Raw genomic sequence first — 26,282 nt, forward strand, 5'->3', positions numbered from 1 at the left:
TCATCCTGGTTGCCCTCCTCTGAACACGCTCCTGCATGTCTGTGTCCTTCTTGAGTTGTGGAGCCCAGAACTGGATGCAATACTCTAGATGAAGCCTAACCAGGGCTGAAGAGAGAGGAACCAGTACCTTCCGCGATTTGGAAGCTATACTTCTGTTTATATACAGGGATTTTGGAGATTAGTACATAGAGAATTAATGGTTATTACTAAAGGAAAAAAATTGTATATGATCCAGAATTATTATCAATATATAAAGGACTTAATACTGGCCTGAAATGTAAAGACTTACCGTATTTCTTCGATTCTAAGACGCACTCCCCCCCCCCATATAAACATCTCTAAAAGGGGTGCATCTTAGAATCGCGGGTGCGTTTATTATTTCTTAGAATCAAAGCTTTTTTTTCTGTTGGTGGTACTGAAATTAGTGTGCGTCTTACAATCGATGGCATCTTAGAATCGATGAAATACGGCAATAATATTCCTGTTGATGGCTGCTCGTCAGACAATTACGCAGCAGTGGGGGAAAACCGGCCTGTTTGAATTTAACTGCACGATATCGAAATATATGGTCTGTGGCAATATCAGAAAAAAATAACTTAGGCCTTGCTTCAAATTCAAGGACAATCAGAATCAACATTGTTTGAGGTCATATGGGTGAGATTTGCTCAACAGGCATCACAACCGGATGTCTGCCTGCTTCAACTTTGAGTATATGGACATTTTAACAACAAATAAAGGATTACAGCACATGTATATATTTTTTATTTTTATTTTTCCCCTTTTATTTATCCTTTTCCTTTTTTCCCTTTAAATTTTTCTCTCTCTTTTGATTTTTCACTCTTCTCGATCCTCCCAGAGTGCAGGACACGGAATAACGGGCTCAAGTTAAAGGAAGCCAGATTCCGGCTGGACATCAGGAAAAACTTCCTGACTGTTAGAGCAGTACGACAATGGAATCAGTTACCTAGGGAGGTTGTGGGCTCTTCCACACTAGAGGCCTTCAAGAGGCAGCTGGACAACCATCTGTCAGGGATGCTTTAGGGTGGATTCCTGCATTGAGCAGGGGGTTGGACTCGATGGCCTTGTAGGCCCCTTCCAACTCTGCTATTCTATGATTCTATGAGAAGAGCAGATTGAGGGAAGACATGATAGCACTCCTCAAATACTTGGAAGGTTGTCACACAGAGGAGGGCCAGGATCTCTTCTTGATCATCCCAGAGTGCAGGACATGGAATAACAGGCTCAAGTTTCAGGAAGCTGGATTCTGGCTGGACATCAGGAAAAACATACTGACTGTTAGAGCAGTACGACAATGGAACCAGTGATCTAGGGAGGTTGTGGGCTCTCCCACACTAGAGGCCTTCAAGAGGCAGCTGGACAACCATCTGTCAGGGATGCTTTAAGGTGGATTCCTGCAATGAGCAGGGGGTTGGACTCGATGGCCTTGTAGGCCCCTTCCAACTCAGCTATTCTATGATTCTATACTTCCTTCCCCTAATAATTATATCAATCAACCTTTTCCCCCTTCTCTTTGTATATCATACATCTTTATATAATTGTGGGTCTGATATTAATAGTTAGGCCATTGTTTGTACTCATTTTCTTTTCTGTAACACTTCCTATAAGAAAATAAAATAAAAACCTGTTCTATTTATGTCACCTTCTGATCCCAGCCTCCTTCCCTATAATCACACCAATCCTGCAAGGCTGAGAGCGAGCGAGACAGGCGCTCAGCCAAGACCACCTAATAAGCGTCGTGGTCGAGGATTTGAACCCGGGTCTCTCTCTTGGTCTTCTAGCTACTTGCTTTCCTTTTAAGAGCGGGAGCAGTGATTACATTGCAAATTACGTCATTCTTCAATATCTGAAAAAAAGAAAAAGGGGGGGAAAGGAAAGTTTTAGGGACTCTGCATATTTTATTTCTTAGATGAGTCGATTTCTATAACCACGTTTCTCGCTTGGCATCCCTTAATTAACCTCTTGGTCTTCACCAGCTCCCGAAACTAACCAAAGTACCTCTGAGTCAAGGATGGGGAACTTGTGGCCCTCCTGACGTTGTTGGAGTGCAACATCCATCATCCCCAGCCAGCACGGTGGGAGTTGTAGTCCAAGACATCTCGAAGGCACCAGGTTTGGGTAAGCTCTGTCACAAGATTTCTTTTGGGGGGGGGATGTTCTTTGCATGTGTTCCTTGCTTAGGTCAAGTGTCACTGTAAAATGTACCCCTTACACAGATGGTGCCGTAAAAGCAAGTAAGTAACAACAAGCAGAACTTACAACAAAATGTTGCGGCGTGAAGTACTCCCTGTTCTGAGTTCGAGATACTCCGTTCCCTTCTCCTCCACCCCAACCATTAGTTGGCATTCCATGGCACAATTATTTATTTTATTTCATTTACCCTATTTATATACTGCTCCCCACTGAACATTTCGGAGCGGTGTACAAGATAAAATAATAATAATAAAAAAAACAGAATAAAATAGATTCTAAAAGATGCAAAATGTACATTAAACCGTGGTTGGTCGTTAAGGGAAGGCTTCCTGGAATAATGACGTTTTCAGGAGGCGCCGAAAGGAATACAAAGTTGACACCTGCCTGGCCTCCAGAGGCAGGGAGTTCCATAGGAGGGGGGCCACCACGTTGAAGGCTCTTCCCCTGGTGGGATCCAATCGGAGGATGGATCTATGTGGGACCACCAGGAGCATGGCCTCAGATGACCTCAGGGACCAGGCAGGTGGGTAAGGGAGAAGGCGTTCTCTCAGGTATCCTGGTCCCAAGTTGTTTTGGGCTCTTTACACAAGTACAAGACCCTTCAACCTGGCCCGGTAGTGAATAGGCCGCCAGTGCAGTGCAATTAGCCCTCATTCAACTGTTTTGGGGGGTGATTCTCCTCCCTTAAGTCTTTTTTACCCCCCAAATATTTTTTGGACTTCTGCAAAACTTGGGGGTTCTGTTGATCTTGTGCGGAGGTGGTGCTGTAAACAACCACATTCACTACCTGGACTTTGGAAATAGAAGGAATACTACTGCCCTTTATGGTGACTATTACTAGGGCTGTGCACGGACACACACACCCCCCCGAACCGCTTTGTGGTCCAATCCGGAACTTTCGGATCGGGCCCGAACTGCTTCGGGTCAGTCCGACCCTCCCCAGCTCCACAGAGCGAGATCCGGAGGGCCAAATCGAGATTTCCCCCCCCCCTTCCCAACTTACTTGCCTCCGCGGTGGACGGCGGAGGCAGGTAAGTTGGGACAAAATGGGGGCGATAAAGCCCCCCTCCTCCCTTACATGGCTCCGCCGCTGCCGCCACCAGGTGAACCCCCCTCCCCTCCACTTACCTGCGTCCGGAGCTCCGGATCGAGGCGAACCGCTTCACCTCGATCCGCAGCTCCCCCGACCCGATTCGGATCTGCCTTTGACGGAGGCGGATCGGGTCGCTTCGCTCCAGATTCAGGGAACCGAAACGGAGCAGAGCACAGCCCTATTACTGCTACTACTAAATAATAAGTCAACGATCATCATTTCCATAAAAACGCTGTTTCTAGCAAAGCGCATGTCCTGCGAATTTAAGCAACGCCGTGCTTAAGAGTTGAATAGTTTGCCCCCGAACTGCATGCTAAAATGCATGCTAAATTCCCGCACACCAGTAGACCAGTTTCTAGGAAGAGGATTTGGAGTGTTTTCCCTGGTTAAAACAGCTGATGCGCTAACAGCGAAGCAAGGACAACCGGCCCACACGTGCGCATGAGACACCACACAGAGGCATGAGGCTGTACGTGATTGGAGTGACATGGAGCACTGAGGGAAAGGAAACGGCCTGTTTCGGGTTTCCCCGGGAGGGCGGGGGGGGGGGAAGGGAAGAGGAGACGGTCCTTGCGCAACATTACCAGCGCTTGTGGCAAAAGGAGGCGCAGCTGGAGCATCCGTGGAGGGAGAACTTCACACCAGCATTTCTCAGGTTTCTGTCTTAAAATTAGAAGGCTGCCGATCAGAGAGAGGAGTGAGCGAGAGCAGAGACTCACGGTGGGTGGCGACAAGAAGCCTCTCCTCTGAGGGCGGGTTATTCAGCTCCGCCTCATTAGCAGGACTGCCTGCCTGATGATCCAATTACACCTGGAACAGAGATGTACTTGGGTTATGGGGGAAGGGTGGGTGGGTTAGGGATTCATAGAATCATAGAATAGAGTTGGAAGGGGCCTATAAGGTCATTGAGTTCAACCCCCATGAATCCTGTCCCTGAACCCCCCTAATTTTAGACCAATTATGCCTCCCAGAGAGTCTTCTAAAAATAGTCAGGAAGGAGGCCATTGCGAAAGAGAAAGAGGCCAGCCCCCCTCCTCTGCCCCCTTTAAAATTCAAGCAAGTCCAGGACTGGACTCGTGCAGAGATGCAATGAGCAACCTCCTCTGGGTTGAATGGGGCACTCAGTTGTATGCTCCGTGCAAACAAGGGCGGTACAATTCTCCCGTTTCAAGGAGTCTGGCTTCAAGGCGGCCAGGCCACAAGAGGGCATCGTGCAGAGACACGAAAGGCAGCCTCGTGCTTTAGGAACGGCCTTTTTACAAAATGTAGAAGATAGCCTTCCCCAACTTGGACTACAATGGCCATGCTGGCTGGAGATGATAGGAATTGTAGTCAAACCCTTTTGGAAGGCACCAGGTTGGGTAAGTCTGATACATGGGGAGTCCAGGCAAAAATAAGACACAGGCTCTTCCTTCCTTCCTCTTCTGCAGGAGACACTCTGTACATGCTCAGAGGGACACTCTGATTTGCCTCTTTCTCTCTCCCCCTCCTGAAAGTCAAAGAGGCCATGGCAAAGTTTAGAGGTACACTCAGCTCTTCCTTCCTCTTCTGCAGGAGACACTTTGTACATGCTCAGAGGGACACTCTGATTCACCTCTCTTTCTCTCTCCCCCACCTCTGAAAGTCAAAGTCGTTCTACACACGTTTAGATTTGCCTCTTTCTCTCTCCCCCTCCTGAAAGTCAAAGAGGCCATGGCAAAGTTTAGAGGTACACTCAGCTCTTCCTTCCTCTTCTGCAGGAGGCACTCTGCACATGCTTAGAGGGATACTGGTTTGCCTCTCTTTCTGTCTCTCTCCCCCCCTCCTGAAAGTCAAGGAGGCAGTGGCAAAGTTGCTCTACACACGTTTAGAGGGACACTCAGCTCTTCCTTCCTTCCTCTTCCTCAGGAGGCACTCTGCACATGCTCAGAGGGACACTCTGATTTGCCTCTCTTTCTCCCCCCCCCCGCCCCCGAAAGTCAAAGTCGCTCTACGCAAGTGTAGAGGGACCCTCAGCTCTTCCTTCCTTCCTTCCTTCCTCTTTCTCTGCTGCAGGAGGCACTCTGCACATGCTCAGAGAGACACTCTGATTCGCCTCTCTTTCTCTCTTTCTCCCCCCCCTGGCCCCGAAAGTCAAAGTCGCTCTACGCAAGTGTAGAGGGACCCTCAGCTCTTCCTTCCTTCCTCAGCTGCAGGAGACACTCTGCACATGCTCAGAGGGACACTCTGATTCGCCTCTTTCTCTCTCTCTCTCTCTCTCCCCCCCTCCTGAAAGTCAAAGAGGCAGTGGCAAGGTTTAGAGGGACACACAGCTCTTCCTTCCTTCCTTCCTTCCTCTTTCTCTGCTGCAGGAGGCACTCTGCACATGCTCAGAGAGACACTCTGATTCGCCTCTCTTTCTCCCGCCCCCGCCCCCGCAAGTCAAAGTCGCTCTACGCAAGTGTAGAGGGACCCTCAGCTCTTCCTTCCTTCCTCTGCTGCAGGAGACTCTCTGCACATGCTCCCTCCCCCTCCCCTGCTGCAAGCGGCGGCGGCGGCGGCGGCGGCAGCCTGGGCGGACGGGCGCGCGGGCGGGCGGCCGAGCGGCTCAGCTGATGCCAGCGGGGCGGGCGCTTGGCGGCGGCGGCGCCGCCTATATAAAGGGCGTCCGGGGCGCCTCGGCGGATCCTCCCTTCCCGTCCCTGCGAGCGGTGGCGGCGGCGCTCAGAGCCGGGCTGTGCCTTTTCCATCAGCAGTGGCGCCAGCACTGCGGAGCCCGAGCCCGGTAAGGCAGGGACCCCTCCGGGGGGGGAGGGGGGAGGAGAGAGAGAGAGGGGGGGGGAGGAGAGAGGGGGGGAGGTCTAGACCCCCGCAAGCTCCAGGCCCCCGACACACACACACACCCGCAAGCTCCGGGCCCCCACCCCCCGGCAAGCTCCGGGCCCCCACCCCCCGGCAAGCTCCGGGCCCCCACCCCCGGCAAGCTCCGGCCCCACCCCCGGCAAGCTCCGGGCCCTCGCGAGCTCCGGCCCCCCACCCACCCCGCGAGCTCCGGGCCCCCACCCCTCGCAAGCTCCGGGCCCCCCCGTAAGCTCCAGGCCCCACCCCCACCCCGTAAGCTCCGGGGCCCCGACACACACACACAACCGTAAGCTCCGGGCCCCACCCCCGGTAAGCTCCGGGCCCACCCCCGGCAAGCTCCGGACCCCCACCCCCGGTAAGCTCCGGACCCCCCCGGTAAGCTCCGGGCCCCCACGCCCCCGTAAGCTCCAGGCCCCCCCCGTAAGCTCCAGGGCCCCCCCTCCCCCCGGAAACTCCATCCTTCTTCCCATTCTGGCTTCCTGCTTTTTTGCAAAGGCATCTCCCAAAGAGCAGCCAGAGTTCTGCAAAACGGGGGGTGGGTGGGAACGACCCCCCCCTTCTCCCGAGGTGGTTGCGCGCCCCATGTTGCATTGCATTTGCATTTGCGTTTCTTTTGTTTTGCAACTGCCAGCTCCTTGCATGGCATTGCAACACCCGGGCATATGTGGGGGGGGGGGTGTGGGGGGGTGTTGCCCTGTGGCAGCAAAAGGGAGGCTGGACTGGGGAGCCCTTCAATGCCCCCCGCACCCCCCAGCATCCAGGAGATTGTGGCGAGAAGGAAATGACCCCCCACCCCACCCGGAAAAACATATGAACGTCTGCAGCTAAATCGGCCCCCCCCCCATCTTTTTTAGCAAATGCATGCAATAATAGAAAATGAGCTCATGGGAATTTGTGATCACGCCCCCTCCATCCAGGATGTATGCATAGTGGGGGGGCCCCCCGCAGATGCACCCCCCCTTTAAGAAAAAAAAGGGGGTGGGTTGCACAACAGTTCACCTTCACTGGAGAAACAAGGGGTTGTGTATTAACAACACAGTGCCCCCCCCTTTGCAGATTTAGGGAAGGGGGAGGGAGAGGTGTGTGTGTGTGCAAACTTCTGAGTTTCCTTCCCCAAATCCCTGGGTCTCCCCCAAATATTTCCAGAGCGGTTCTATGTAATTGGTCTTTGTTGATTTGGGGGCATCTATCACCCCCCCCAACCCATCTATCTTCAGTAATTTTATGTGCACACGCTCCCCCTTGCTTCGAGGAGACCCTCTCCGTTCCATCCACCCTGTAGTTCCAAAATCTAAACTTGCTCAAATATTCACTACCCCCCCTTAAATATAATTCTCCAGCTTGGGTTGCTTTGCTGCACAAAGGAATACAGATCTGGTGTGACTCCCTTCGTAATAAAGGCCTCCGTCGCCGAGACCTCAGACCAGAACCGCTAGTGCACAAACGGCTTATTAATATTATTATTAATATCGAGTATAAAGTGTTCCATGTTGCACCATCGCAAATCTTTCTCTCTTTCATTGTCTTTTTTCCCCCCATTGACGTGGGGGGAGAGGATTGCTTTTTCATTTTTGTTTGGGCAAATTCGCAGTTTGCATTTATATTTCTTTGTGCCTTGGTTCGGTAAACGTTTTCTCTGTCGAGCAGCCGTGGGTGTGTGGGTGTGGGAGACTTTATTGTTAATCCTTATTTCGTAGAGAATTTTTATCTTTAAAAAAAAAAAATGTTGCAAGCTATTGAACGCGTTCTGGAGCTTTTTTCCTGAACTCTATAACACCCTCCTTGTTCCTTTCTTCAGGGTCTGATTGGGATACGCTCCATCCATATTTTCCCCTTCTTCTTTTGAATCTTCTTTTTCTTAAATCCTTCCTGCATTTTCAAAACCTCAACATGGTGCAGAAAAAGACTGAACTCCAGGGTTTCCACCGTTCTTTTAAGGTAAGATTTGATCGTCGGGGTTTTAAACAAATTGAAGTCAAACAATAAATTTCATGGGGTGTGTGTGTGTGTCTGTTTAAAAAATCTTTGTCTCTGATTTCAGACAGCTTTCAGATTTGATTCCGGTTTTCAAAACATGTTTTGGGGCTTTCGTTTCCCCCCTCTGGTAACGAAAGTGGCAATGAGTTCTGAATTTTGTGGTTCAGTGGCAATGAATGAGCACGTTGCAAATGCAAAAGGCCATGAGACCATTTGAGAACTTCTGCTGTAACTCTGCAAAGCGCCGGAGTTACACAGGTCTCCTCATCTGGCAAGGTGGCTGGTTCTTGATAAGGAATAATACAGGTGGTTTTCTTAGCGGAGGAAAATACTTTTTGTAGGTAGAAGTTTATAAGATGTTGTATTGCAGATGTTTATAAGATGTTGCGCGATGGAGTTCCCTGTTAGCTGACTGTGCCCTTTTCCAGAATACTCCATTTCATTTCTCCCGCTCCCACAAGGGTCAGCTGGCATTCTGTGGCCATTCACCACGCTCAGTCCTTGTTGGGGGTTTTCCCACTAGGGGTTTAAGTTTTATTTCTGCAAATCTTGGGATTTCTCCAAGCCTGTGGGTAGTGCTGTTTTGGCTAGATAAGGATCGAAACTCAGTTTGCTCTTAGTATATATGCTCCCGGGAAGTTTTACCACCATACACACGAACCAGTGTGGCGTAGTGGTTAGAGTGTCGGACTGGGACTTCAGAGATCTGAGTTCTAGTCCCCACTCAGCTGTAAAGATCACTGGGTGACTTTGCGTTAGCCACTGACTTTCAGCTTGACCAACCTCGCAGGGTTGTTGTGAGGATGACGACGATCTAAGCTGCCTTGGGTTCCTTGGAAGAGGGGAAAAGGCAGGCTATAAATGTAATAATAGATAAAATTATAAATGCACAGACGTGAATTGATCCAATGTTTGGAGGTTATCTGGGAAAAAGTGAGGTGCCCAAATTGAGAATTCTCAAGCAGCCCTCTAAACTGAGGTTCTCTGTGGCAGTACGCCTATGTACCCCAGTTGCTGGGGAACATGGGCGGGAGGGTGCTGTTGCACCATGTCCTGCTTGTTCATCCCTGGTTGGCCCCTGTGCGAACAGAGTGCTGGACTAGATGGACCCTTGATCTGATCCAGCAAGGGCCCCTATGTTCTAAGTTGTATAGCTTTGGAAACATTACGGCTGCCCTTTTTCCCTGTTTTGCTTCCCCCACCCAGAAGTTTTTGACCTTGCCATCCCTCTGCAGATTTTTCTGGAGTATGTACCCTCTTTATATAGTCTATCAGTGGACAGTGCAATTTAGGCCAGCGGGAAGACTATGGGTCTCTGCCCCAAGGGGCTTGCAGATTAAAAAAAAAATAGGAGGCGAGGGTCATTGCAGAGAAACTGCATATTCTAAGTCAAGGTGGAATTTTGTTTGCTGCTTTTAAATTATATATTGTTTTAACTTGGTTCATGGTTTAATTTGCTTTTAGCTGTGTGTATTTACTGTTTTTTACTGTATGCTTTTATCTGCACGCCGCCCTGAGATCTTAATGATATAGGGCGGGATATACATGTTTTAAATAAATAAATAAACCTTAGAGACTCTAGCTCGGTAACCCTTCCCAAAGCAAAGCGCATTATTCACGTGGCGTGTCCTAAATGTTTGCTTTAATTCGCGCTGCAAAATGGCAGACGGGCTTTAATTTGGTGCTTTGGGGCTAGAAAATGGCTTGAAAGGAACGGCCCTTTGTAGTTTCCAAATGCTTTTGTGGACGGCCCTCGCCTCGGTGTTTAATGAGGGTTTTGCGCGGCTGCTTTTCCGTGGAGACTCCTGGCGTGGTTTTGCTGAGTGTGCAGAAAGGGCCGCTTTCCTTTGGGGCATCTGCAGGGCTAGGTAGGCGCTACGCTGGGCCTAGGTCAGCAGTTCACAGGTCATGTGTGAATCTGTGGTGCCTTCATGGCAGAGGCGCCGTGGAGAATCTATGCCTTTGGCAACACCCAGGAAGCGCACCGGGATACCGGGAGAGTGATGCAATGTTGTGGTTGTGTGGACTCGATTCAGGAATCAATTAATTTATGGGGGCTCATAATCCTCGTCCTTATTGCTTCTAGTCGAAATGGGTGCCGGGTTCACTTGGCTGAGATTCCTTTTCCCCCTCCTCCTCCTCCTCCCTCCCAATCCCCTTTCCTTTTGTGTCATGTCCTTTAGATTGTAAGCCTGTGGGCAGGGACTGTCAAGAAATACTTTTGTAAGCCGCCGTGAGAGCCTTTTTTGGCTGAATGGCGGCATAAAAATGCTTAAATAAATAAATAAAAAATTGCCAACACGTTTTCACATGTGCTGGAAGATTCTCGAACGACAAAGGTGTGAGTGTGTGTGTGTGTGTGTGAGAGAGAGAGCGCCCTGAACAAAATGAATGGGGTCTAGGAATGAAGTTTGAGCATCTCTTCCAATAATAATAAGAAGAAATTTATTTATTACTTGCCTCTCCCTCTGGATCGAGGCGGGGAACAACCCTAAATAAAATACAATACATAAAATCAGTTCAGAGAGCTTCTAAAACCAATACGCGATTAAAATAACCATCACAGCCTCTTAAAATTCTACGACTGACAAAATGGCATACTACGTCGCCGAATGAATGAAGCCAAACGGACTGGCTGTTGTGCAAATGTGTTTTTCATTTGCGTGCATTAGCTAGGCTGCAGAATAATCTGGCTGTTCTTTGCCCAGAATTCGAGTTGCCGTCACTCGGCGTTTGGGCTTTGTGGAAAGGCGGGTGCTTCAGTTGGGGTAGTTTTGGGATTCTCCAGCTTTGGGGTACGGCCAGAAACCGCTGCTGGGCCTCCTTCTTCTCTCGCCTTTTGCCCGCGAGAGAACAGAAATTGCGAGGCTCAACTACCGTCTCGCTCGCCGCGCCAGCATTCGCCCTGTGCCCATTGTACAGGTGGGGTAACTGAGTCCAAGTGGGCGGTGTCCTGGCAGGTTCAAAAGTCTGCCCTGCTTATTCATCCTTCCCCGCAGGGCTGCCATCTTCTGTGTACTCAAAGCCATGGGATCTGTCCTGTGATTTCCTTTCCCAGCTGTCTGTTCACATCCTGTTGCTGCGGGGTGCCCCTAATTATGGGATGTTGGCGTCCTGGTTGGCAGCGCTTGGGAACGCGGGAGGGTTGGATCTCCTGGGCGCACGGCCAGACCGGTTGGGCTAGTCGTGGCTTCCTCAGCAGAATCTGTTGCGGCTTGCCACTTGGGTTTTCGCCCTGGAGACTGCCTCCATCACAGCTGTGCACGGGCTGAATTCATCGGGGGGTTCTGTGCTGCATAAATGGGGTTTAAGCTCAGAGTTTTGCATTCGGAGGCCTTTGTTTTCAAGGTGCGGCAAATGAGCTGAAAACTGCTCCCACCCCGCTTCTGAGCACTGGTCTCTCTTAAAATTCCGAAGACATGGACCTTTCTGCAACTCAAAGGCAAACAGATGAATCCAAGCTGCTAGTCCTCATGCTGGCAGGCTTGGAAAAGCATTTCTCCTGATTTGAAGGGGGGGGGCATTCTTTTATCCGTGCCAGAAGCCCCCAAGCAGCAACTTTATTGATTGATTGATTACATTTCTATACCGCCCAATAGCCGGAGCTCTCTGGGCAGTTCACAAAAATTAAAAACATTCAAAGTATAAAACAAACAGTATAAAACCATCATATAAAATACAACCAGATAAAAACAGCAGCAATGCAAAATTACGAATTTAAAACACCAAGTTAAAATGTATTTATAGACTGTTAAAATGCTGGGAGAATCAAAAGGTCTTCACCTGGCGTCTAAAAGCATATAATGTAGGTGCCAGGCGAACTTTGACTTGCAAGTCATAGAATCGTAGGATCATAGAGTTGGAAGGGGCCTAAAGGTCATTGAGTCCAACCCCCTGCTCAATGCAGGAATGCCGATAGTGTTTTTTCTTCACTTGGGGTCCCCGCAGTTGCCCCCCTGTGGTATGTCCGCCACGGGGCCTGTGTGCAGGTTAATCTTGTGGGGTATCGTAACGCCGACGCCTTGAGGTTGGAGTTAAGTGAGCCACCTGGGATCCCTTTGCTTCTGGTAATAAGTATTACGTTTGTAAATACTTCACTGGCCCGGTTCAGACAACACATTAAACCATGCTGCTTAACCACAAAATGGTTAAGGGGATGCTTAACCATGGTTTACAGTGTCGTCTGACACACTTTTCCCCTAACCACCTGCCCCGTTAGGCTTGCTAAGAAAACTTAAAAACAAAAGGGTTAAAAGTGTTGTCTGCAACCATTCCGCGCGTGGTTAGCGTTAACCACAGCTGAACATGGTTAAGCTAACCACAAAGCCCAGAGTGACCCTGTTCAGACGACACACTAAGCCACAGTGTCCTGGTTCAAAAGACACTTTAAACCATGGCTTTAAAGCCGTGGTTTAAAGTGTCTTCTGAACCAGGCCAGTGATTAAGCAGTTTGAACTAAACGTTATGGCTTCGCATGTCGTGTGAACCATTCCTAACCATGGTGGCTACAGAACCATGGTTTAAATAGGCTCACTAGCCATTTGATGCAAAGGGTTTAGTGACCTAACCATGGCTTAGTGTGTTGTCTGAACAGGCCCTGTCCTATATTAATAGGAATCCAGATACTATATGCATCTGGATTCAGATACAACGCCCACAGCCCTATCCTGGCTCTGGTCAGGGAAAGCCGCCTGTGTTGTGGTTAGCATAGAGCCCTGGGTTCCAGTTGTCACTTGGCTGCAAAACTTGTTCAGCTGAGCCTACCTCATAGGGCTGTTGTGCAGAGAAATTCGGGGGGGGGATTGGAGAACCACGTATGTGGATGTAACTCTGGGGAATCTTGAAATGAGGGCACAGCAAGCATCCCCGCTTGCAATTAAGGCCGGGGCCTCTCTCTGCAATTTGACCGCGCTGGGCCGGGTCCGCCTCGCCTTCCTCCCTGGACCGGAGTTTCCTGCCAGTATTTTTCCACGAGGCTTTAGAATTGTTTCAGACGCTTTGGGAGTCTTCCCGGCTTGCGACGGCTGCCGAGTCTGAAACCCGCGTCCCTGGCCTACAAAATAAAACAAAACTAACAACGCTGGATTCTTTGGCGTGTCGCTTGAATGGCTGATTCTGTTTTGTTGCGAAGGGGTGGCTGTGTGTTCTGCGATCGTTCGCTACAAAGCTCGGGCGGTTTTTAAAATAGCACAACTTCTTGGCACTGAATTCGGTGCAGTATTAAGGCTCTTGCTTTGTGCAGTTGGAGCGGGGTGGTGGTGGAGTGGAACAGGGAGGGATTTGGGTGGGGGGGAAGCTGACTGAATAGCCAGGCTTGTGTTTATGGTGTCGGCCATTTGAGCGCGTGCGTATTTCAGCTCCCTTGTGTGTCTCTGTGTACTCCTTTTTATTTTTTTACGCTTGCTTGCTGCGGTGGGTGTGATGTAACTTCTGTTGTACCTCGTGGTCTGGGTGCGAGGGAGGGTGGAGGGGAGGGTGGAGCAGAGCAGAGCAGGCCCTGTTATGTAACCACCGCTTTGGTTCTGCAATGTTTTTGCTGGGTCTTTTTTAAAACACACACACACCACAAGGGTGGGGGAATTCCGGAGCTGTTGTTTAACGAAGCGGCGGAGTCGCAAACCGAAGCGGCGGAGTCGCAAACCGCCGTGGGACGGAACGCTTGGAGAGGCGGCTTTGCTACGCACCTTCTCAAAACAGATGGAAAAGAAAACGTTGTGCAGGCACGGAAGGAGATGCCTTCGTTCTGGGTGCCCGGGTTGCAATATCTCTGCATCCCCCAGCCTGGTCACCCTGCAGCTATGGGTGACTGCGGTTCCCATAATCCCCACTCTGTGGGTGACTGGGCACGATAGGCATTGTAGTCAAGCACACCTGGAGGGGCTCCAGGTGGGGGAAGGCTGTTATAAAGGCAATTGTGCAACGTTGGAGTCAGAAGTAGCTGATTTCTGACCAACTCAGAAATGAGAATCTATTGCTTGCTTTTGCATGATGGGGCAAAGGCAGGGGGGGGCAGCAGATAAACTTTCCAGAGGGTACTGTGCCCCCCAAGTAGCTTATTTCCTTGATATTTTTTTAATTTTTATCTTAGTGCAACTTCTCCCCCGTACAGACATCTCCTCTTGCAACTGCAATTATTATTTTTTGGCTATCTTGCTTTATAATAGAGAGGCAGTGCGGTGTAGCGGTTAGAGTGTTGGACTGCGGCTCAGGAGACACGGGTTCTAGTCCCCGTGCGGTCATGAAACTCAGAGTGACGAAGGCCAGTCACGGAGTCTCAGCCTAACCTACCTCGCAGGGTTGTTGTAAGGATAATAAGGATAAATGGCAAGTTCTACATTTAGGGAATAGAAACCAAATGCACAGTTACAAGATGGGGGACACTTGGCTCAGCAATACTACAAACGAGAAAGATCTTGGAATTGTTGTAGATCGCAAGATGAATAGGAGCCAACAGTGCGATATGGCTGCAAGAAAGGCCAATGCTATTTTGGGCTGCATTAATAGAAGTACAGCTTCCAAATCACGTGAGGTACTGGTTCCCCTCTATTCGGCCCTGGTTAGGCCTCATCTAGAGTATTGCGTCCAGTTCTGGGCTCCACAATTCAAGAAGGACGCAGACAAGCTGGAGCGTGTTCAGAGGAGGGCAACCAGGATGATCAGGGGTCTGGAAACAAAGCCCTATGAAGAGAGACTGAAAGAACGGGGCATGTTTAGCCTGGAGAAGAGAAGATTGAGGGGAGACATGATAGCACTCTTCAAATACTTAAAAGGTTGTCACACAGAGGAGGGCCAGGATCTCTTCTCGATCCTCCCAGAGTGCAGGACACGGAATAACGGGCTCAAGTTAAAGGAAGCCCGATTCCGGCTGGACATCGGGAAAAACTTCCTGACTGTTAGAGCAGTGCGACGGTGGAATCAGTGACCTAGGGAGGTTGTGGGCTCTCCCACACTAGAGGCCTTCAAGAGGCAGCTGGACAACCACCTGTCAGGGATGCTTTAGGGTGGCTTCCTGCATTGAGCAGGGGGTTAGACTAGATGGCCTTGTAGGTCCCTTCCAACTCCGCTATTCTATGATTCTATGATAAAAGGGAGAGGAAGACCATGTAAACTCCCTTGGGTTCCTTGCAAGAGGGGGAAAGGCAGGGTATAAATGTAATACAGGAAAGTATAAAGAAAACTCGCTTTTTATTACTGGGAAAGGGATTTAAAGTAGTTTCAGAGAAGGGTTGCCAGTAACCTGGCTGTACACTAGAGCTGAATACAATCTCTCTAGGTTTGCGAGGTCTGTGCAGAGGCCAGATTTGGGGGCTATTTTTTAGCCTGGAGATGTCAGTTTCTTTCTTAAAAAATCATATCATAATAATATTCAGTGTCGGCCCCCCAATTATGGAACGATCTCCCCGATGAGGCTCGCCTGGCACTAACACTGTTATCTTTTCGGCGCCAGGTCCGGCGTTTCTCTTCTCCTGGGCATTTAACAGCATGTGCAGAGTTTTTTAATTGGCCCCAGAATAGTTGTTTTAAACATTTCTGTTTTTTGTTTGTATTTTAGGCTTTTTTTATGGTTTTAAATTTTGTATATTTCGTTTTTAAACGAACTTTTGGAAACCGCCCAAAGAGCTTCAGCTGTGGGGCGGTATAGAAATGATGATGATGATAATTATGATGATGATGATAATGATAATAATAATAATACAGCCAAATCTCTCCCTGGATCCCCTTTTAATATGTGTTGAGTGTCTTCTTTCTTTCTTTTTCTTTCTAATGAAACTTGCAAATGCTAAGCGAGGCATTCTTCAATGTTGGGGTGCTTTGGTCTGATCAACGTGTTGGCCGTGCAACATCAATTTGTGTGTGAATCTGTTGTGGGGGGTGGCTGAAATTTCAAGGTCGCTTTGGGCCGTGGCTGGTGTGTGGGTGGGTGTAGGGGGGGGGTTGCCTCTACCTTGGCCGGCCGGCTTGTCTGATGTTGTCCAAGTCTTGGCAGACATCCCAGTCAGCAGAGCCATGGCGAGGTTCAAAGAGTTTAAAAAGAAAAAAGAAAAAAATTCTTCCTCTACCCCAACCGATTTTGCAACCGTTTGGAAGTCTCATTCTATTTCGGCGGCTGGTTAATAAGGTTATGCATTGCTAGGGCACCCTGTCCTTAAATGTTTTCACGTGGGTTGGTTCAGATCAACATTGGACTGAGACGGGAAAGGTTTGGTTTGCATTTGAGCAGTTTTGGGGTGGGAAGACAAAGCCGCCGCCCCCCCCCCCCCCCGGGGGAAACCAGGGTTATAGAATGGGATATAAAACCAAGGTTTTATCTATGGGGCTTCAACCTTGAGTTTAGTTCTCTTAGATCTCTGCTCAGCCTGCATTGGAAGTGGTAATGAAGCTGATGGGTGGGGAGATCCAGGGCAAATAAAAGGAAGGACTTCTTCACACAGCGCATATGGAACTCACTGCCACAAGATGTAGTGATGGCCACCCATTTGGATGGCTTCAAAAGGGGGTTGGATCAATTCCTGGAGGCGAAGGCGATCCATGGCTACTAGCCCTGAGGGTTATGTGCTATCTACAGTATTTGAGGCAGTAAGCCTGCATGCACCAGTTGCTGGGGAACATGGGTGGGAGGGTGCTGTTCATAGAATCATAGAATAGTAGAGTTGGAAGGGGCCTATAAGGCCATCGAGTCCAACCCCCCGCTCAATGTGGGAATCCACCCTGTTGCACCATGTCCTGCTTGTTCATCCCTGGTCAACAGCTGTGTGAACAGAGTGCTGGACTAGATGGACCCTTGGTCTGATCCAGCATCGGGTCACTTCTGATGTTCTTATTAAAGCAATCATTTCAGCATGTGCAGAGTGCTTTTTCTGCAGTAAGGGAATCGGTTTCTCATTCCGAAAACCACTGACACATTTCCACCGCATGTACGGGTACAATTACACCTTCTGTACGTGAAGAGCAAAATTTCTCAGGGCGCTACACAACTAGCCCCTCGGAACGAGTTGCTGATTTGAACGAATCAATGAACAAATCCCTGCATGTAGAAATGCAGCGCATCAGGGTAGTCTAGACCTATTTTCCTTGATGATTTCATCTCCTGGAGCGATATAGCCCGGGAAGGATGCCCCCAGATAATTTTGCTGAATGTGCAGCTCTGGTCTGGGAAACTCTTAACGACATTACCTGCTTGGAGCACGTGGTTTCTTCTCCGAGCGTAGAACCCCAGTGGACAAATTTGGGAGTCTCTCCACGCCTTGCCTGTTCCAAATAAACAGTTTCCTCCCAGCTCATTATGGGTTGGATCACTAGCAAGCTGGCAGGACAACGTTCCAGCCAGGGCTTGTTAGACTAGCCTGTGGCTTTTTCTGCCATATAACCTCACCCTTCTTTTGAGTGACCTCCTTTGCTGGCTTCTCTGAGTCACACGCTGTCCGTAGAGCCAGCAGCTGCGTACTGGGGAGAGGCTAGTTCTCTGTGTTTATTTCACTGGGTGTTCAAAGACTTGAGAAGCTAGTTTGAATGCCGGAAGCTTCACTTTAAGGCCTGCACACCTGGGGTTTTGTTAAAGCCTTGCAAACAAAATCCCCAAGTTACTAGTCCATAAGGACTTGGTTAAAAAACAAATAAATTCTAAGTTGTTGCTTTTTTCTCCTGAACAATATGCAAAATGGATTACAAGAAATAAAAAAAAATCGCTCCCCGTTACTGATGATAAAGTGGTAAAAATTAGGGTACTAGGTTGTCTGTCAATACGTCACTGTTTGTTGGGCTAAAGGAAGTGATGATGAAGATAAACTTGGTGATGCTGGTTGGGGGCAGGCCTCGTGTTTTAGGTTACATGACGCAGCCGTCTATTCGCCGCAGCGCCGGGTTTTCAACCGCCGTAATGTGCATCTTCGCATTTGCGATTTACCGTGACTTTTCGATCAGGTCCGAGTTTACAGCGATGTGTCTTTGGGGGCGTTAAATCGGATTTTGACACGTGGGCGGAGCTTTGAGGGTAGGCCAACGGGATTGGCCGATTTCGTACCAATCGGCTGCCTCGTTCGTTCGCCCCGATTTTCGTTCGAAGTCTCTCTGCAGAGCTCCTCAGAGAAAGCCTCTGAAAACAAATTTATTCCTGTGTTTATTTCCATTTATTTATTTATTAAATTTATATACTGCCCCATAGCCAAAGCTCTCTGGGCGGTTTACAAAAGTTAAAAACAGTGGACATTTAAAAAAAAAAAGTATACAAAATTCAAAACCATCAAAAAATATAAAAACAACAGTATAAAACAGTATCCATTTTAAACAACAACAGTTCTGGGGTCCAATAAAAAACCCAAAAAATTAGCATATGTTGTAAATGCTGTTAAATGCCTGGGAGAAGGGAAAGGTCTTTACCTGGTGCCGAAAAGATAACAAAGTTGGCCCCAGGCGAGCCTCGTCGGAGAGATCATTCCATAATTGGGGGGCCACCACTGAAAAGGCGCTCTCCCTTGTTGCCATATTTATTGCATTTCTGTACCGCCCAATATGTGAAGCTCTCTGGGCGGTTCACAAAAAGAAAGGGTGCGGAAACGGGCAGCCAGACGAAGGAGACGTGTTCTGCTGCCTCGTTCCTTCCCCCTGTTCCCGGATTGTCTGTTCTATGAATCTGCGGAGCGCCGCATATAAAATTTATAGCTTTGCTCCTCTCTCCTCTGTAGCTTCGTCTATGCGATAATGCGCACGGGCGCATTTATAACTCACTATAAAAATAAATAAATTCAGGAAATAAATCGTTGCTGCTGCTGCAGTGTGAGTTTCTTTACCTACATTCGAATCAATGAAAATTCGGGTTTATATTTAATGAGGAGCAATTCCGTTGTCGAATAGACGGGGTCCGGATGAGTGTCTACTTACACGCCTGGCTCACAAGACCGATTGCTGAAGTTACTGCCAGGAGAACATCAGCAGTGAGCTGGTGGAACCATAAGCGGGTTTTTTTTGCCAACTGCCCCCATTCGATCACACCAGTTTCTGAAATGCAATAATGCGTAAGGAAGACCCCCTCCCATCACTTTCAACTGTCCCGGAAAAAAGGGCTTTTGTCTCGTAGCTAAACTTTTTTATTATTATTCCTGCATGTGACTCTTCTTTTGCCTGTCCCACCTAGGGCCAGAATCCGTTCGACCTGGAATTCTCCCAATCAAATCACCTGGAGTCTGTCTTCAACTTCGAATGCCCATCTCGGCCCGGTGAGCTGCATTGTTGTCCTGGATTATTATTATTATTTTTCTAAAAGGGGTGGAAAGGAAGAAATGGAAGTCTGGAAGTCAGGGAGGGTCGTCCCCAGCAGATTCATGGAGGAAGGTTGGTTTAATTGCCTCCAGAGTTCATGAGAGCCTCCATAAAACCATGGAATAGTAGAGTTGGAAGGGGCCTACAAGGCCATCGAGTCCAACCCCCTGCTCAATGCAGGAATCCACCTTAAAGCATTCCTGACAGATGGTTGTCCAGCTGCCTCTTGAAGGCCTCCAGTGTGGGAGAGCCCACCACCTCCCTAGGTCACTGGTTCCATTGTCGTACCACTCTAACAGTCAGGACGTTTTTCCTGATGTCCAGCCAGAATCTGGCTTCCTTTAACTTGAGCCCGTTATTCCGTGTCCTGCACTCTGGGAGGATCGAGAAGAGATCCTGGCCCTCCTCTGTGTGACAACCTTTTCAGTATTTGAAGAGTGCTTTCATGTCTCCTCTCCATCTTCTCTTCTCCAGGCTAAACCTGCCCAGTTCCTTCAGTCTCTCTTCATAGGGCTTTGTTTCCAGACCCCTGATCATCCTGGTTGCCCTCCTCTGAACACGCTCCAGCTTGTCTGCGTCCTTCTTGAATTGTGGAGCCCAGAACTGGACGCAATACTCTAGATGAGGCCTAACCAGGGCCGAATAGAGAGGAACCAGTACGTCACGTGATTTGGAAGCTATGCTTCTATTAATGCAGCCCAAAACTGCAATTGCCTTTCTTGCAGCCATATCGCACTGTTGGCTCATATTCAGCTTGTGATCTACAACAATTCCAAGATCCTTCTCATTCTGGGCCCCACACTTCAAGAAGGATGCAGACAAGCTGGAGCGTTTTCAGAGGAGGGCAGCGAGGATGATCAGGGGTCTGGAAACAAAACTCTTATGTCACTCCTCTGTGTGACAACTTAAAAGGTTGTCACACGGAGCAGGGCCAGGAACTGCAGCAGTCTATCCCTGAACACCAGGTACAGGAGAGAAATGGGAGAGGGCCGTTGCCTTTCTGCCGTTCTGGCAGACCTTCCATTGGGGCGTTTGGCTGGCCGCCGCCGGAGACGGGATGGGGTCCACTTGATGTCGCAAGGACGTTGATGTTGCAAACCCTTGACATTGCGCAAACGTTGGGCACGCGACAACGCTTAGAACTGCACCGTGTGGGGCTGTTCAGGCACCTCACCCGAGTTTTGGATGGGCTGGGTTTTTACAAGTCACTACAAGGCTACGTTTGCAATGTTTTCTGCTCCCCAATCCCCAAATCTGGGAAGACGGGATTCACACCTGCAGTCTATGGGCCAAGCTTTGAGTCAGCTTCAAGACATGACTCACCTCTAAACAGAAGTGCCCTGATGCTGGATCAGACCAAGGGAACATCTAATCCAGCGCTCTGTTCACACAGTGGCCAACCAGCCATCGGCCAGGGATGAACCAGCAGGCCATGGTGCAACAGCACCCTCCCGCCCATGTTCCCCAGCAATGGGTGCACACAGGCTTCCTGGTCTTGCATTAGAAATTGTTGCATGGTTTGGGGTCTGCACGCTTGCCTTACTGCGACTTTTAATTTTTTTTAATAACCCTTTAAAACTTTTTTTTATATATATATATATACCCTTGTCAAATAGATATGCCTTCAAGTCAACCCATCGACATCCCGAATGCCAAGAAAAGAAACAAGAAGAAAAAACGCTGCCGGGCCACGGATAGCTTTTCAGGCCGATTTGAAGGTGGGTAGACGGTCCAAGTCACTAGTCCTCAGTGTGTGCTATTTGGAGTGGGGAGGGAGTGTCACTTTTTTGCGCGCTGCCTTGCAGCGAAGTATTTCAACTTACGCTCTGGTAGGATCAAGGCTTTGTGAGGACAGGGTCTGGTTTGTAACAAAAGGGGAGTGTGTGTGTGTGTGTTAAAGGGCACCAGTACAGAAAGGTTTTTATATATTAACTGCAAAAATGGTTCACAGATTAATTCAGTCTGTAAATGACACACACACCTGGGGGGGGGGAACCAAAGAAATGGCAAACCGCACACAAGGTGTGTAATTTTCAAATGTGTAATTTTCAAGGGCTGATCAAAACTAAAACAAGCTTTTCTCCAGTTATCTGGGAGGAGGCTGTATTGATTTCTCATCGTTCTGCAGCATTAGCTAGTGTGGTGTTGTGGCTAGAGTGTTGGACTGGGAGTCGGGAGACCCGAGTTCGAGTCCCCACTCGGGCATGGAAACCCACTGGGTGACATTGGGCCAGTCACAGACTCTCAGCACGACCCACGTCTCAGGGTTGTTGTTGTGAGGATAAAATGGAGAGGAGGTGGATTATGTACTCCGCCTTGGGTTCCTTGGAGGAAAAAAGGCAGGATATAAATGCAATAATAAATATATTGTGTGCATACAAACATTGTCTGGGAAGCCCCTTTTTTTTTAATAAAGGGATATGGATATATATGGAGATTATATAAATTATGTGAGCCTCCCGAGGTCGGTAAAATGAGTACCCAGTTAGCTGGGGGAAAGGGAATCACGGCCGGGGAAGGCAACGGCAAACCACCCCGCTATAAGGCCTGCCAAGAAAATGTCAACAAAAGCTGGCGTCCCTCCAAGAGTCAGTAATGACTCAGTGCTTGCACGAGAGGTTCCTTTCCTTTCCTATATAAATTATAAGGCCATTTCTACACCTAAGGATTATCCCAGCCAAATGGAGGGGTCGTCCCTGCCTGCTCCCGGGATCCCCTGTGTGTCATTTGCATGCACAGGGAAGATTCCTGGAGAAAAGGCAGGTGTAGTAACGGCCCTAGGTTATACGAATTCGGCTGGTTCACATAAATTACAAACCATAACAGACACGATAAAACATAATAGAACCCCTTTTACAAGCTGAAAACAGAAGACCAGAGCTAGGACACATGTCCTCTCTGAAACGATGAGGGCTGGAAACTTTAAAGTGATAAATTGAGAGGAAGCAGCTCTGAAACGGAACGGAACCTGGGCGGTTTGGGTTTCTTTCAGGCCTCCCAAAAAATCAGTTGTGAGTGCGGGGGGCGAGGTTTAAAAACCTTGTTACAGGAGACTCCATTTCTTTGTGTTTGCTGCCCCCACTTTTAGATGTTTACCAGCTCCAAGAAGAGGTCCTTGGAGAAGGAGCACACGCGAAGGTCCAGGCCTGTGTTAACCTCATTACCAATAAGGAGTATGCAGTCAAGGTAAGCTTTCTAAAGACGAGGGCATTGTTCGGGAAACGCCGGCTGTTGCTGTCATGTCTAACCCTACTGCACCTGTTTTGGGAGAAGGTGTTTCAGGTCATCAATCAGACTCCAGTTCGGAACTAGAAGACGCAGCACCAGACACCCTGTACTAGTGGGGGTCAGCCCTCTCCAGAGCTTATCTCCTCAAGGCCAAATCCTGCACAGTCATTGGGAAGTGAGGTTTCTTCCGGAGGAGAGCACTCCGACAAGCTAGCTGATGCTAGGGTCCGCCAGAAGCTCAAACTCATGGAGCGGAAGGAAGGTGTGAGAAAGTCTGTCTGTCTAGGATTGCACCAGAACGTGCCTCCGCACCACGCTTTCTGAAGTTACGGGTGTTTGGAGAAAGGCTTCCTGTTCTCCTTGGTCTCACTTAGTTTGCAGAGTTTTGCCTAGGGGGCCGTTTCCAAGAGATTAGACTCTCTTCAGGTGGAAGAGATGTTTGTTGCTTAATAAAAGCGTTGTGGATTACTTAGCAGGCCTCGTCATTTGTCTCCCATCGAAAGCAGGAGTTTTCAGAGAAACGTGACAGTTGCTTCATGTCCAGCAAAGCCAATGCGCTTTCGGCATACGGGTTGTTTTGCTGAAGCACTTTGAGGCTTTAACCCACCATGGGTTAACGCGTTGTCTGAACGCAGCGCATTTTCCACAGGGTGGCTTGTTAACCATTCAGTGTGGTTTTATAGAATCGTAGGATTTGTTTTTCCTGAATAATCCACCTTGAGAACCACACGCTAGCCCAGCCTGCAGAAAAAGGCTCTGTGTTCAAACAACATGAGGACAACATGAGGACCCACGATTCCGCAACAACCCACACTGGGTGGGTTAAGCATGTTGTCTGAACCCAGTGTGTGAATGCTTGGAGGTTGGACTACTTGGCCTTTTTCTTTTCCTTGTTTTTGTTTTGTAATCTGTAATCTGTTTAACCTTGGTGGGCAAAGGGGCTGAGGGTTTGCAAAGTGGTCCGCTTCGTGAAGTGCAGAGGAGTTACGGCTTGACAACAAGTTCAGCCCTTGATTGAACAGCTCCGTGTTTGGGAGGCGGGAGCTGCACTGCCTTGCAAAGGCCTGCGGAAGTGTCCTTTCCCCGCGATCTTGTTTGGCCAAGCTCCTGCACATCTTGAACTTAGCTCAGCTCGAACAAATCTGCTTGCATCTGAGTCGTGTTCACCGCCCTCGAAGGAGCTGGGGAGCTTTGGTGGATGTGTCCCTGGTTAGCTAGAGAAGTTGCTTTTTTGGCTGTGGCGAGCAAAGCATCTACACGCTTCTTCGACCACCAGTGTGTGGAATTTAGGATGCAGGAAAACGGATGGCTTGGAGCTGTTGGTATATCTCGTTCCTTCCTACCCCGCTTTGCAAGGGGTGCTGAGAGGATGCCAGTGAGATTCTGATTGCGAAATATACGTAGTGCGTACAGTAGCTCTTTGAATTCTTCTGCTGTGCCATAGACTTCCTTCTGCAGCCTTGGTTGAGTTACTTAACCTTTTCAGCACAAAAACCATAAACCATTTGCTCCTTTAAATAATAATAATAATAATATCATGGCGGTGTGTATCTCCTAGCAGCTGGGGTGTGGCGTCTTAGGGATTCCTTCAGGGCTGGCATCAGTCTGGCTGCCTTGTCATTTTATTTAAATGCAGATCTAAAGACGATGCGATTGTTTGACACTAAAATGAGCCTGTGAATTAGTGGGACGCGTCCTGTGTTATTCTAGCATAAGTCCCATTCATTCCAGTGGATAAGTAGGACCGATATTAGACACAACCAGTGATTTGGTGGGCGAGGGAGCCGGTGGTGGATTTCCCCCGGAAATTCTGAATGTATTTGCCAATTGCAAATAAAATATTAGGCGGGTTTGGCAGTTCCAAAGTCGTCATTAATATTTTTTCCCGGTGATTTTCCCTAGCAAATACGTGAGAGAATACATATATGCCACTGAAATACATATATGTCTCAGTGTGAAATACAACCAATACATCATGACAGCGGAAATTAAGATGGCCCAGCAATTTCAGTGGAAGAGGGTTGGGCCCTGTTGAACCAGACATGGGCTTGACAGTTCCTTGGGTTGCTAAAATTAATTACTGCAGCCCTCCAGGCTAACTGAAAGGTTATGGGAGCCGTAGTCCAAAATATCTGGAGAGAACCAGGTTAGAGAAGGCTGAATTAGGGTGTAATCCTATGGGTATTTAGTCAGAAAAAACTCCTACAACTTCCAGCGTCCCCAGCCAGCTATCGGCCTGGTTCAGACAACACGCGAAACCATGTTGCTTAACCACGAAACGGTTACTATTCTGTGGTTAAGCAGCATGGTTTAGCACGTTGTCTGAACCAGACCAATGTTTTATGACTTCTTTTTCTGTCTAAACGTTTTTCAGTGCCTTTGTGTCTTTCATACATTAAACAATAAGAGACGTATATGCTATTGACTTTAAATTTTTACACGTATTCTCATAAAAAATGTCGGCATAATATTACATTTGAATCGTATGAAGTGTGCTTTCATTCCCCGGGCACCCAAAAAATATTTTGAGTCACGTACTTAAGGTGTAGTGACACAAAAAATTAACATGGGATTCTTTTTTTTTATTATTCTTTTTTTAGATTTGATGTTGATTTACTTGTATTTAGGAAACACGCTCAATTAAATTGCCTTCTGGTGTTTTTGCAATGCAGACTGAAAATACTCCGATGCAAAGTAGCCTAATTCGCATAGGAGAATTTTCCAGTTCAGAATTTCCCAGAAGACCCACATTGCCATAGTGTAATGCCTGAATATGCAACATTTGCATGGTCCTTTGTGTCCGTTCACTTCTATTATTATTTTTTGGTTTTACTTCTGCTACTTTTGACTCCACCCCAGTCAAGCAGAACTGCCCACAACTAGGCCTGATTTAGGCATGTAGCAGGATGAGGTGGTAGAAAGGAGCGTTCTACTTCAGTCTTTTGTGCAGTGTGTGTGTGTGTGTGCATGCGTGTGTGTGTGGAAATAGTTTTTGTGAATGCTCAATTGTACTTTTTTTTTTTTTAAAAAAAAAATCCCTGCAAGTAGAAAGCTAGCTTAATTCACTCCCTGAAGTGCTAGCTTTCTACTTGCAGGGAGAATTATATTTTTATATATATATATATATATATATATATATATACACACACACACACACACACACACACACATACATACACACACACACACACACACACACACACACACGAGGTTCCTTTCCTTTTTTCCCCTCTCTCTCTCTCTCTCTCTTATTATTATTATTATTATTATTTATTTATTTATATAGCACCATCAATGTACATGGTGCTGTACAGAGTAAAACAGTAAATAGCAAGACTCTCTCTCTCCCTCCCTCCCCCTCCCTGCAAGTACAAAGCTAGCACATCAGGGAGTGAACTAGGCTAGTTTTCTACTTGCAGGGATATGAACAAAAACCCTAAAGGAGGAGAGCATTAATGGCAAACTTCACCCCAGCCTGAAGTGGAACAATCAGCCTGAAATATAATTTATTACATTTATAGCCCGCCTTTTTTCCTCCAAGGAACCCACGGCGGCATACGTAATCCTCAAGCCAAAGTGGCGTAAGTGGGGTGGTACCTCTGGGCACGTACAAAGTGCTTTTACATCAGCACTGAGCAATTGTAGCTGGTTCCCCACGCACTTAGGATTTAATATACATATGCATTTTTTTTAATGT

The 26,282-nt window shown here is 48.2% G+C and overlaps 1 protein-coding gene across 1 annotated transcript in view; it reads left to right on the plus strand.

The window, feature by feature from the left end:
• Positions 1-5,963: 5,963 nt before the first annotated feature.
• Positions 5,964-26,282, plus strand: part of MKNK2 (MAPK interacting serine/threonine kinase 2) — a 48,952-nt gene continuing 28,633 nt past the window's right edge. Inside the window, exons 1-5 of the mRNA XM_063147198.1 lie at positions 5,964-6,047; positions 7,923-8,062; positions 19,233-19,314; positions 20,974-21,075; positions 22,446-22,543. Of these exons, the coding sequence (XP_063003268.1) occupies positions 8,015-8,062; positions 19,233-19,314; positions 20,974-21,075; positions 22,446-22,543 (330 nt within the window). The 5' untranslated portion in view covers positions 5,964-6,047; positions 7,923-8,014. The remainder of the gene's footprint in view (positions 6,048-7,922; positions 8,063-19,232; positions 19,315-20,973; positions 21,076-22,445; positions 22,544-26,282) is intronic.

This window comes from Elgaria multicarinata, chromosome 23 (assembly GCF_023053635.1).
Source record: "Elgaria multicarinata webbii isolate HBS135686 ecotype San Diego chromosome 23, rElgMul1.1.pri, whole genome shotgun sequence".
Taxonomy (NCBI): domain Eukaryota; kingdom Metazoa; phylum Chordata; class Lepidosauria; order Squamata; family Anguidae; genus Elgaria; species Elgaria multicarinata.